General features: G+C 40.8%; 1 protein-coding gene across 1 annotated transcript in view; it reads left to right on the forward strand.

The window, feature by feature from the left end:
- JAK2 (Janus kinase 2) overlaps positions 1–13942 on the forward strand; it is a 333755-nt gene that overhangs the window by 240415 nt on the left and 79398 nt on the right. The window contains exons 9-10 of the mRNA XM_073542632.1: positions 6423–6534; positions 10453–10639. Coding sequence (XP_073398733.1) covers positions 6423–6534; positions 10453–10639 — 299 coding nt within the window. The remainder of the gene's footprint in view (positions 1–6422; positions 6535–10452; positions 10640–13942) is intronic.

Here is a 13942-nt window from a genome sequence, read left to right on the forward strand (position 1 = left end):
CAAAGACCTGCGGATTATCTGCGGTTTTGCCTGCGGTTTGGTCCTGCGGATTCACTATCTCCACAATGGTGGAGATAGGAACCCGCAGCGGTTTCCGCAGAAAGAATTGACATGCAATTCTTTCTGCGGATTCAAAACCGCAGCAAATCCGCGCGGTTTTTTCCGCAGCGTCGGCACAGCGTTTTTATTTTCCCATTCAAATGAATGGTACTGTACACCGCAGCTAAAACTGCTGCGTGTCCGCAGCGGCCAAATCCGCAGCGTGTGCACACAGCCTTAAGGTTGTTGTTAAATCCTTATTTTCAGTTTTGAGTTAATGTTATGCTTGTACTTCGGGGTGGCTTGTGGGGGTGTCTTCATGTGGTGCTCTGATAATGTATTCATCAGTATGGCTTCTGACAGGTCACGTCCCACAGTGGCCTGTTACTAGTTTACATAATGAATATTATATATACATATTGAAAAAAAAACCAAAACCCTTCTGCAGGCAGGCACTGAAACAATAATCGCATATGTACTGTGTATAGACTTAATGTTTTGGATTAGCGTGATATTAAAAAAAAAAATCCATTTGAAAATGGCGCCAGACTATTGCGCAGGAGCAGCGGGTGCCATTTTCAAATGGATTTTTTATTTTTTTTGGAATATCAGGATAACCTGAAACATTAATTCTATACACAGTACATATGCGATTTTGTTGCAGCGCAGGTGTCACTGCCGGTGCCTGCCTGCAGAAGGATTTTTTTGTATTCTTTTTTTAATATGTTTATATAATATTCAGTATGTAAAGTTGGGGGGGGGGTAATAGATCACTGAGGGATCAGTGACATGTCAGCAGTCTTCATTATAGGGATCAGTGACATGTCAGCAGTCTTCATTATGAATAGCTAAGCAAAGCACCACATAAAGAACCCCACCCGAAGCAGTACTCAAAACTGAAAATAAAAACTAAACAACCACAAGACTGATTTAATCAACCCAGATATCATTTTAATCAGTATAACGGCACTGACCTGACAGGTTAATGTGCACAATCCCGCTAACAGGTTCCCTTTAACCAGCTGAGGGAAAGCCAACAGCTGGGGGCTGATGATTATAGTCTGGGAAGGGGGTAATAAACATAGAGCTTTCCAGGCTATTAATATCAGCTCACAGCAGTTTATTTAGCGTTTATTGGCTATTAACTGACTCCCCTCCCAAAAAATAATGTGGGGTCTCCTCTGTTATTAATAACCTGCAAAGGCTAGGCAGACAGCTGCAGGCTGATATTAATAGCTTTGGAAAGGGCCATGAATATTGGCCCCCTGCACAACTTAAAACATCAGACCTCAGCTGCCCCAGAAATGGCGCATCTATTAGATGCGCCAATTCTGGCTCTTGACCTCGGCTCTTCCCACTTGCCCTGGTGCGGTGTCAAGTGGAGTAATATTATTGGCGTTGATGTCAGCTGTTTTATGGCCACTGACATAAAGCCAAGGGATTAGGAATGGACTAACCAAATAGTCAGATGTAATAAAGGCAAACACAGAGTAAAGTCCTTTAATTGATATAAAACTGCCTGACCTTCTTCTTTTATCCATTTTATTAATATTCAAAGAAAAATTAAAAAACAAAAAACAAATCCTCAGTAGTGACCAGTGCTGTGGAGTCTGAGTCAGAGGTTCTCTTACCGAATCCACAGCCCTGTTTAACACTAAGTTACACTAAGATTTGCAACAGTAAATCTCCAGTCACCATTTGAATTATTTTTGTACGACATCATGAGGACCACCTCTCGTGGCAGCCTTGTTCCACTCATTGATCACCCTTCGTGGCAGCCTTGTTCCACTCATTGATCACCCTTCGTGGCAGCCTTGTTCCACTCATTGATCACCCTGTCAAAGTTTTTTCTAATATCTAATCTGCATCTTCTCCCTTTCAGTTTCATTCCATTGCTTCTGGTGTTTCTATGTGCAAATCAGAATAAGGATGATTCCTCTATACTGTGACATCCCTTCAAATATTTGTAGACAGCTATTAAGTCTCCTCTTAGCTTTCTGTTTTGTAAGCTAATCATTCTCAGATCCTTTTAACCTTTACCAAATTAATCAATTCTCACTGGACATGTTTACACTGAACCAGGATTGAGAACTTCTTGCTCTCTTTGTTTTGGTGGCCTCAAGGCTCTGTCCTGGGACCCCTAGTCTCCTTCATCTACGCATTTGATCTGCGACAGTTCATAGAATTCCGTATCCCTTAGTACCACATTGGTGATGGTGACAAATTTACCTTCATAACAGCTATCATAGAAAAAAATTTAAAAAAAGAAAAAACTCACACCACAAGATATGGCCTTCCCAAAACCTTGTCTGATGACATATGCACATATAGCAGGATGCAGCAGGCCCCCACTAATAAAGGCAAGGGGCAGCACAGGTGCATGCTACTGATGAAACAACCACCCCACACCTACCAGACCATGGAGGGGTTGGCTGTAGGAAAAATGCACATAGATAAGGCTTGCATAGGACGCCAGTCACACATGTAAGTGTGGTGCAAAGTGTCTGGCTTGCAACCTATTAATGACTCCCATAGTATTCTCAGGCGGGCTGCTGCAGCACCATAATATGCAGCACACAGTGACAGATGCCCCAGACCAAGCCAACAAAAAGAGGCCTGGCTGCATCCTGCAAAAAATGATAGGATAAGTGTAAAAAATTAATGCATGCAATGAGTACATTAAATGAGGTATTGGTTAATATTTTGGCCAAAATAGATAGAGCCTGCAAGCCTCATCAAGGCTCCTCATAATTTGCAGGTCCCTAACACTAATATCAAAACAGATAACATAGAAAAAATTAAAAAAAAAACTCATACCACAAGATATGGCCTTCCCAAAACCCTGTCTGATGACAAATGCACATATAGCAGGATGCAGTGGGCCCTCCACTCATAAAGGCAAGGGGCAGCTCAGGTGCATGCTACTGATGAAAGAACCACTCTACACCTACCAGACCATGGAGGGGTTGGCTGCATAGTAGGAAAAATGCACACAGATAAGGCTTGCATAGGACGCCAGTCACACATGTAAGTGTGGTGCAAAATGTTGTTGATGGGATCGTACTAGGGCCATAGAATTTTTCTTTATCAACCGTGTTTATCAATGTGTTTACATGGGACGATGTGCTGCTGCTGATTTTTATGCCAGCATAAAATTCATTGTGCCCAACGGACATGCAATTTAATCATTTGTTAGGTGGGTGCTGGCCTGTTTAGGCTGGCCGATAGTTGGAAACAAGTAACATAGTAACATAGTTATTAAGGTTGAAGGGAGACTTTAAGTCCATCTAGTTCAACCCATATCCTATCCTAACTTGCCCTAACATGTTGATCCAGAGGAAGGCAAAAAAACCCATGTGGCAACAGTAAGCTTCACATTGGGGAAAAAAATTCCTTCCTGACCCCACATACGGCAATCAGACTAGCTCCCTGGATCAACGCAATATTAAGGAAACTAGTGTATATACCCTGTAACATTATACTTTTCAAGAAAGGCATCCAGTCCCTTCTTAAATTTTAGTAGTGAATCACTCATTACAACATCATATGGCAGAGAGTTCCATAGTCTCACTGCTCTTACAGTAAAGAATCCGCGTCTGTGAGTATGCTTAAACCTTCTTTCCTCCAGACGTAGAGGATGCCCCCTTGTCCCCGTCACAGGTCTAAGAGTAAAAAGATCATTAGAATGGTCTTTGTATTATAAAGAAATGCTTATTCTGAATGGGCTATTGGTTTTCAAAGGAAGAAAACTGATTTTAGCATCTTCCTTCGCCCTCCCTTCCCAACTCGCATGTCACTCAACACCACCCCCAACATCAAAACTATTAATTGCAATTCTCAAACTTTCCCCAGTGTCACAATGTCTGCCGATTTGGGAATAGCCTTTAATTCTGCCCCTGCTTTCCAACTGCCAATCTAACCTTTTGCTCCTCCTGCTGTCTCCAACATGGAGATATTGGAGAAATTGCTCAAGCCCACCCTTTTTCTCAACCTTGAGTCCACAAATATGCTAGTGTGTGCGCTCCTCATCTCTTGCCTAGAGTACTGCAGCAATCTTCTCTATGGCCACCAATCCATCCTCGGCTCTGCTGCTCATTCCACCTCCACCAATGTCTATACTGGCTCCATAGTTTCCAATATTAATAGTGGTCTATAAGGCTATCAAACACACAACTGACATGCAAATCCCACCCCATTTCCTGGGACTTGCTAGCAGAACTAATCATTCCTCCTTCTCTTGTAGGTACTAAGCCCTAGCAGGCAGGGCCTCTCCTCCTCTGTGCTTTGTCACTAATTTCCATCATATTTCCTGTGATTTATTTTTGTCCTCAGTCATACACTTTATCAGGTGTGCAGCACCATTGAATTATTGGTTCTTTAAAACAAGAATATTAGTCTTAAATGGGGCTTCTAAGGCAATTATTTTAACAGTAGTTTATTGCAAAAAGTAGACTTGGGTGCCCCAAAGAAAATCTGCTTACATTTTAGTGGTGACGGTTTAAATGATGTGCAAAAATCTACATAACATTTAACACAGATGTCCTTATAGAAGATTGTTTTCTAATGGAGAAAAATAGTGGAGTATGTTCTATTAACACAAATAAAATGCCATTCAGCCAGTAAAGATATTATTAGTTATTTAAAATATTAAAGAGAATCTGTCATCTGATTCTTGCTGCCTGAACCACGCGCAGCTTGAATTAGAGTCGGGCTGCAATAATGAACAGTTAGTTTTTTTTGGTGAGCTCCAAAACATACAATAATACCGCTAAAAATAATCTTTTATTATACTTATTAAAAAATAAACCAACAAACACATATAATGCCTAGCCAGGCAAGAAACTAGAGTAGTGACCTACAAAATAAACACCTGCTCATATGTCAACGGAGTGTCCACGACGGGTGTGTGTAATCACCCTAGTAAACCCTAGACTAAAATTGACTAACTGCGGAGGTTGGCACCCTATCTTGAATGCAAATTGGCGGCTCACCTTCTTATAATCCCTATAAGTCCCTACTCCCCACTGAGAACTTCATTGAAAATGATTACCTCCAAGGAAGGCAAGCAAAAAACGGAAAAATAGTCCACTTTCATCAAAGAGGTTATCTCACAAAAGATAAACACACAACATATATGTCCCCAAGGGGGAGGGAGCTGTTTGATGGAACAGGGGTTAAATATAGAGGGATAAGAGTGAAAAAGTATATGATGTCAGCAAATACACCAAGTGCCAACCATCTAATTGGCATTTAGAAACGAAATAATCCAAAATTACATCTCAATAATCATTAGCATGGCATAGTCAGACAGTCAGTAATCCAAAAAAAATTAATTTTGTTGGGCATGGGGTGTGTTGGTGGTTAGAACTAGTTGTAACTCACCCTCCAAAATCCCTAGTCAAAGAGTCCCTTCCTATTTGCGGAGGTTGGCACCCTAAACTTGTACACAAATGGGCGCCCCCGCTCACCCTCACTAACCCTTTTACCTCTCCCTCCAACAATAACGCACAATAAATTGGGATTTGTATAGACATAAAGTGTGTGTGGGTGTAGGGGGTGCAAGGAATATAGGGCTTTAATGAAAAAACTCCCGATCTATTCTGTTAATGGTGCAAACTATAAATATCAAAAGATAAATGGAATCATGCAAATATTCATAAAAAAGGGTAACTATCCTGTTTTTTTTTTTTTAGCATATATACATATCAGCAGATGTATATATACTACTAAGTCGTGGTTCCAGTAATCACCATGATAGTGTCTTAGCAGTATCCACAACCTGTTTATTTCCTTAGCATGTCGAAATAAACCCTCCGAAAATCATTTTAAATAACATAACCACCTATTGCACAATGCCCGAAGTTCAATGACACGCATAATCAAAATCAATGATAACTGATAAACTTATCGGATATGTTCATATAAATGCAAAATCAGCCTCGCATCTAGTTTTTGTAAGTTATGTATGTTTTGCTCTTAAATGCTGTAGCCGGTCAGGGAAAATGTATCTTGGCTGAGAAGTCCAAGGCTGGTCTCCAGCTGCTTCTCCCGACCCTGTTCCCTATGTGTGCGCATAGGGAGAGAACTGTCAGTCAAAGGGATCAGGACACGGAGAAGCCACCAGAGATGGACCTTGGACTTTTTAGCCGAGACTTCTAGTCCCCAGCTGACTTTTTACAGTACCGTGTATTTTCACTGAAAAACTGCAGTATTTCAGTGTAAGATTTGAGTTGGGCAGCATGAATTCGATGACAGGTTCCCTTTAAGAATCGCTGATTTTTAATCTAAAATGTTGACTACAAATCACTTGAACAGTTGTTTTTTATTTTAATACTACGGTAAAGTCTCTTGATTATATTCCTTTTTCTCTACCCAATTTCTAGGATGGAATTTGCTATTGAAAAGCTGAAAAGAACAGGGAGCCAAAAAGGAACTTTCATTCTTCGCTGCAGCCCTAAAGAATTTAACAAGTACTTCCTGACATTTGCATTAGAGGTAATGCGATATAGAACGCTCATACAAGAAGTACACCTTCGTACTTGGATGGGTTTTTACGCTGTAGTAATCATTAAATCATGACATTTTTCAGGCGGGAAAATGCGCCAAGTTTTTCAAGAGGACGACGATTAAGGAAACACCAGAGTTATTTTTTACTAAAGTATATCCGTATTAATATTTTTAGTCTCCTTCTGAGTGATTTTTTTGGTTGATACCATTTTTTTCCCATTGTTTTGGAGGCTTTTTTTTTTTTTTACTGGCATTTCTGAGCAATTTTTTTTATTACATTCAACAGTGAAAAAAACGCTAGTGGTTTTTCTAGAAAAACCGCTGGCAGGACGCTCAAAAAGCCTAAGTGTTTTGCAGGTGTCTTTTGACCCTCCCTATTGACTTCTATTATAAAGTGTAGAGTGCCTTCAGAACAGAAAATTCCTGAAGAATTGTCAGCTCACTTATTTTAACTTCTTGGCGTTTGTGGAAGCCTGAAGTGCTTAAAAGACATCGAAAGGCTGAACATATTAACAGCAAGTTATTCTTACATAGAAATGTATGGTATATGTTCATTCTTTGGATTGAACCCATCTGAAAAAGATGTTGTGTGCACATACCCTCAGAAGTGCATAGCTCCTATCTGAGAATAAAGTACAAATTCAGTAGAAATCCTATTCTTTTTTTTTTTTTTTTTTAAATTCCACCCATACTGTGCGGTGTGTGCGAGCACTCAGGCAAGTGCTCTGCTCTTCTGCCTCCTAAGCTGCGTACGTCTAAGAAATCTTTTAAACATTTAGTGAGGGCCTTGCGACCCAGACACCTCCAATCTAGCCCAGAATTAAAGAGCTTAAAACATCCCAGTCATGTGCAGGTCTACAATTTTGTCCTTAGACAGCTATTTGGTTTTGGCCATAGTGAAGAGGTTGGAGTTTGATTGATTGTGTGGACAGGTGTCTTTTATACAGGTAACAAGTTAATACAGGTAATGAGTGCAGAGTAGGAGGACTTCTTAAAGTAAAACTAACAGGTCTGTGAGAGCCAGAATTCTTGCTGGTTGGTAGGTGATCAAATACTTATTTCATGCAATAAAATGCAAACTTCTTATGTAAAAATCATACCGTGTGATTTTCTGGGTTTTATTTTGAGATTCTGTCTCTCACAGTTGAAGTGTACCTATTACAGACATCTCCATTCTATTTGGGTGGGAAAACGTGCAAAATCAGCAGTGTATCAAATACCGTACTTATTTCCCCCAGTGTATTTTTACATATCTATATACACGGAGTGTGTGTACAGTGGGTACAGAAAGTATTCAGACCCCTTTAAATTTTTCACCCTGTTTCATTGCCGCCATTTGGTAAATTCAAAAAAGATCATTTTTTTCTCTCATTAATGTACACTCTGCACCCCATCTTGACTGAAAAAAAAAACAGAAATGAAGAAATTTTAGTAAATTTATTAAAAAAAGAAAAACTGAAATATCATATGGTCATAAGTATTCAGATCCTTTGTTCCGTATTGAGTAGAAGCACCCTTTTGAGCTAGTACAGCCATGAGTCTTCTTGGGAATGATGCAACAAGTTTTTGACACCTGGGTTTGGGGATCCTCCTCCATTCTTCCTTGCAGACCCTCTCTAGTTCTGTCAGGTTGGATGGTGAACATTGGTGGACAGCCATTTTCAGGTCTCTCCAGAGATGCTCAATTAGGTTTAGGTCAGGGCTCTGGCGGGGCAAGTCAAGAATGGTCACAGAGTTGTTCTGAAGCCGCTCCATTATTATTTTAGCTGTGTGATTAGGGTCATTGTCTTGTTGGAAGGTGAACCTTCGGCCAAGACAGGTACAGAGCACTCTGGAAGAGGTTTTCATCCAGGATAACTCTGTTCTTGGCCGCATTCATGATTCCTTCAATTGCAACCAGTCGTCCAGTCCCTGCAGCTGAAAAACACCTCCAAAGCATGATGTTGACACCACCATGTTTCACTGTTGGGATTGTATTGGACAGGTGATGAGCAGTGCCTGGTTTTCTCCACACATACCCCTTGGAATTATCACCAAAAAGTTCTATCTTTGTCTTATCAGACCAGAGAATATAATTTCTCATAGTCTGGGAGTCCTTCATGTGTTTCTTAGCAAACTCTATGTGGGCTTTCATATGTCTGGCACTGAGGAGAGGCTTCCATCGGGCCACTCTGCCATAAAGGCCCGACTGGTGAAGGGCTGCAGTGATAGGTGACTTTGTGGAACTTTCTCCCATCTCCCTACTGTGGCGCTCAACCACAGTGATCTTGAGGTTCTCTCGTACCTCTCTCACCCAGGCTCTTCTCCCACAATTGCTCAGTTTGGCTGGACGGCCAGGTCTAGGAAGACTTCTGGTGGTCCCAAACTTGTTCCATTTAAGGATTTTGGAGGCCACTGTGCTCTTAGAAACCTTGAGTACTGCAGAAATTCCTTTGTAACCTTGGCCAGATGTGTGCCTTGCCATTATTCTGTCTCTGAGCTCTTTGACCAGTTCCTTTGACCTCATGATTCTCATTTGGTCTGCCATGCACTGTGAGCTGTGAGCTCTTATATAGACAGGTGTGTGCCTTTACAAATCAAGTTCTATCAGTTTAATTAAACACAGCTGGACGCTAATGAAGGAGTAGAACCATCTCAAGGAGGATCACAAGGAAATGGACAGCATTTGACTTAAATATGAGTGTCTGAGCAAAGGGTCTGAATACTTATGATATTTCAGTTTTTCTTTTGTAATAAATTTGCAAAAATTTCTACATTTCTGTTTTTTCTCAGTCAAGATGGGGTGCAGAATGTACATTAATGAGAATAAAATGAACTTTTTTGAATTTACCAAATGGCTGCAATGGAACAAAGAGTGAAATATTTAAAGGGGTCTGAATAATATATATCTATATCACTTTTTACAATTATTGTGTTGATGTATGGTAAAACATTATCCTGTGTGACACACCAACACAGGCTGATGATAGGGCAAGTTCTAGTGTGGAATAACAGTAAGCTTATACAGAGAGGTTGGGGGAGAAGTAACATTCTAGATCCCTATGACAGACTGCCTATCTGTTACAAATTGAAGTTTGTGTTATTGAGGAGCACTTATTGATCAAGGCACAGTAAGGCCTTACTGTGACGATTAAAGGATTGATAGGATCTGCAGTTTATCCCTGTTCAACAGTGTAGAAAACATGGCCCTGAAAAGTAAGCTTAAGGGCCCGTTACACATAGCGATATCGCTAGCAATATCGCTGTAACGTCACTGGTTTTTTTACGTAGCAGCGATATTGCTAGCGATATCGCTACATGTGATACCTCCGACCGGCTCCCCCGCTGTCTGTCGCTGATCGCGCGAGAACGTCCTGGACCATTTCTCGTCGGGCGCTTCCTGCTGGGCTTCCTGTGGCACCGACGAGCGATGCGTGGACGCGGGCGGAGGACTTCAGGATCGCTGCGTCTGACAGGTAAGTAGCGACCCCCGACTGCTGCTATGTCGCTGGTGAGATCTGCCTGTTTGGCAGCTCACTAGTGACCACTTAGCGATGTACCAGCGATCCATGTCGGGATCACTGGTGCATCGCTTAGTGTAACGGTACCCTGAGCCCTTTAATGATCGCTGTAGAAAGCATCTTAAGAGTCATTAAGATGTTAATATTTACAGAACACTGTAACATTTTCACTGGATCACCACCACAGGTATCCATCTGCAGCATGGTACAGACCAGATTTTCCTTTATGTTCTCTCAGTGCAATCTGGCAAAGTCTGCTCACTCCATTCAGTGAATTCAAACAATACTCATAAGCTGATTACTTGCCCTTTTACCATGTTATACCTAAGTCACTGTACTTTACTTAGAAAAATTTGCAATTATTTTTTTTTTTTTTTTTACATATTTCTGTCTTCCTTCTGTACAGCATGCTGGTGTGCCGGAGTATAAACACTGTTTGATAACAAAGACTGCGAATGGAGAATACAACCTCAAAGGAGCTAAGAAAAATTTTGGCACCCTAAAAGATTTGTTAAACTGCTATCAAAAAGAAACCGTCCGGTCAGATGGCATAATATTCCAATTTACTCGATGTTGCCCTCCTAAACCGAAAGGTCTGAAATAGTGTTTTGTTTTTTTATGCCGAATAAACTTGAAATCGAACATTAGGCAGGCATATTGGAGCAGAAGTCAAAGATAGATCACTGTCATTTTTGTAGGCTATAAATAGTTTTTTTTTCAAGCACAAGGGGTCTGTCTAGTTAATACAAGATAGTGAAAAAGTGTTTTGTGTTCATAAGCCAGTAATTCATTTTGTATATTTGACAATATTAATTAGTTTTGTTTCAAAGTTAAATGCTGCAGATAAATAGAACATTACTTAAGATATGGAATGCAATAAAAGAATGTAATACTAAACATGCCACAACGCTGCCAACAGCTACCAATAGTTTTTGTTTCTGCAGTCTACAATCTTAGGCAGAATTGTCAGTTTGTAGAAAATGAGATTTAAGCTTCTTTTACATTTACCATGTTTTTGTGGGCCGTTTTTGCGGCCTCAATAGATTTCTATGGGGCCGCAAAATCGGCCTGCAAAAATTAGTGGGAGCGCCATGTGCCATTTGGCTGTGAGGGCCGTATTTGCAGCCGTGATAATAGATCAAACCTGCTCGATCTTTTTCACGGCTTACAGACACGGCCCCCATTGAAAATCAATGGGGCCGCGAAAACAAACGGAAGTTGTTTTTGCAGTGCACCGTCACTTCCGGTTTTGCGGATCGCCGTTTTTTTTTTCCATTACTTCTTCCATAGCATTGGAAACATGGAAAACGGCGAGCCGCAAGTTTTTCGCGGTCCGTTATTGCTGCAGACTGTGAAAATTGCAGCGATACGGCCCGCAATAACAGGCCTCAAAATACCCGGTAAGGGCAGAGACACACTGGCGTATTTTTCATCCGAGAATCGCATCGTAAAACTCGCACTGGCTGTCTGCTCTCCTGACCTGAGCTTGACAGCTGCATAGTAATCCAGCACGCTGTCATGCTCCGGTCAGGAGAGGTGCCGGCCAGTCCGTGCTATGCGATTATCGCATGATTAATACGGCAGTGTGACTCCAGCCTAAGTGTAAAAGAAGCCTTAAAAAGAACCTGCCTAGATACATCAATGCTTTTAAACTGCTTTTTCACACCAGTTTCTACTGCCAAAATGGAAGGAGCTGGTGCGGGACAGGGAGTTTAATTCATGTCCCTACTCCAGAAATATTACTCCAGTCCCCAACTGGGCTAAGATTTGTTGTGAGGAGCATGACACTTGTCAGATGTCCTTAATGAATCAGAAATGTCTCCCAGTACGCCCCCTTATCAAAATCGTTATGCCCACAGTTCTTGGTTGATCGAGGCTTGAGTTTTTAAGGTGGCATTTAAAAGCATGAGGGGACCTGATTCTTGTTGTCGCTGTATGCTAACTAGCTGTAAGTAGTCAACGGTGTGCAGATATAGCTTTGTAAAGTCAACCTGTGAATGCCTTATCCCCAGCTATAGCTCAGGGAACATCAACCAAGTCATAAAGGGCATAGATAATGCTCGCACTTCCCTGAAAATAAGACAGGGTCTTATATTATTTTTTTGTCCGACAAATGCGCTAGGGCTTATTTTCAGGAATGTTGTATTTTTTTTTCCTTTAACAATAATCCACATTTATTCTTTCACAAAATAACATTTATTCAAATACAATTATATCATCACAATCTCATAACTCCAAATCCTGAAATTCATTATGAATTTCTTAAGATCCTATGGTATTTCCTTTTTTCCATGTACAACATACAGTATAGTGTTCTGGCAGTTACCGCATCCATATACAGTACATGTAAAAAAGTTAAGCAGATCGACGGTATTCACAAACTAGATATAGCCATGAATAAATGATAAAGTACTCTTCTTGTTTTATCATACTTAATACAGGTAATAAAGATATATTTTTATAAATCATCAAATGATGTACATCCATGAATAAATACTCAAATTAGGGTTGTTATAGTAATTTCATGTTCATACCTTTCCCTATTTATTTGTTGTATGTGGTGCAATACAGAAAAACAGTGAGCGTATATATTGAAACTCTGCTTTTACTAGGTCACCAAAATGAAAAAGAAGGTCTGCCTAAAAAAGGGAGAAGTGGCTTCAACTAGTGTATATAACCGTTTTCAGAAGGCAGAGGCCCACAATTTGAAAATTAAAATGCTAGAGTTAAAGAAAAAAAAAGTTCAAATCGCCAAAAGCTCCCACCCCCACAAGGGCAGTCCACAACTAGCCCTAATAGAGAGGCCCTGCACTCTCCCTCTGTGCATTTTGACATGTTTCTTCCCTTGATAGTCTTTAGGGGACCTGTAGCACAAGTAGGTAATTAGTGCAGAGTAGAGTGGGTCACTCCTGTCTGTCTAATCCTGGAGGATCTTGGGCCTCCACCTTATGCCAAAGGTCATATACTCTAGTTGGAGCTCCTTTTCAGGCAGCACTTCTTTTTCATTTTAGTGACCTAGTAGAAGTGACGTTTTAATATAAACTCTCAGATTCTGCTGTATTGTACCTGACATTGTGAGATCCTATGTATTTTGAGGTGGGCATTTATTCCCACTCAATTGCTTATTCTCCGTTGTATAAGATGCTATCTATTGGCTAAATATATACAGTATTTATATTTTTACTATCTGTTTACCCCCAAAAGAAAGCAGACATCCACCAAAAGAATCGCACTTGCCAGACCCTAAACAATAGAGTTGACAAGTGAATGGGCTCTCGCATGCAAATCTCCTTCGTCCATGCATTCCAGAGCGGATGGCTCCCCCTGCTGTCCGGAAGCAGTATCACTCGAGTGGAGTTGATGAGAGCGGAGTGATACTGCTGTGTGTGGTTATACTGGGACGCGATATGTGGGTTTTTGTACTGCAGTGCAGTATAGCTGTAATAGTGAAAGGACCTGACAGCGACGCAGATGTCTGTGCGAGAGCCCATCGGCACTTGTTGCCAGCTGTAATTGTTTTTTTGTGTCTGCTTTCTTTAATTAAGGGTCCTGCTCTGTTCTTTAAGCTGCCAAGACACTTCCTCATTGAACCGCAGCTGAGGCTTATTTTTGAGTGCTTGTATTTCAAGCCTACTCCAAAAAGTGGGGGGACATTGTGTGTGAACAGCTTGACTTCGCTGCACCTCCTTCACTAGGAATACATGAACTTTAGGCTTTAATACTGCAAATAAATTTATTATGTGAAAAATATTGATTGATCAAATACCACCATAGTCATGAGAACAGGTACTCAGGCATGCACCCTGATGCTCCACTCATTGTGTTTAAAACTTAAAAAGATGGCCGAGTTCCCTACTCTATCCATCAGTGTCATAGACAATGAATGGCGTGGCATT

This window comes from Dendrobates tinctorius, unplaced genomic scaffold (assembly GCF_039654945.1).
Source record: "Dendrobates tinctorius isolate UK_male_01 unplaced genomic scaffold, ASM3965494v1 ptg000128l, whole genome shotgun sequence".
Taxonomy (NCBI): domain Eukaryota; kingdom Metazoa; phylum Chordata; class Amphibia; order Anura; family Dendrobatidae; genus Dendrobates; species Dendrobates tinctorius.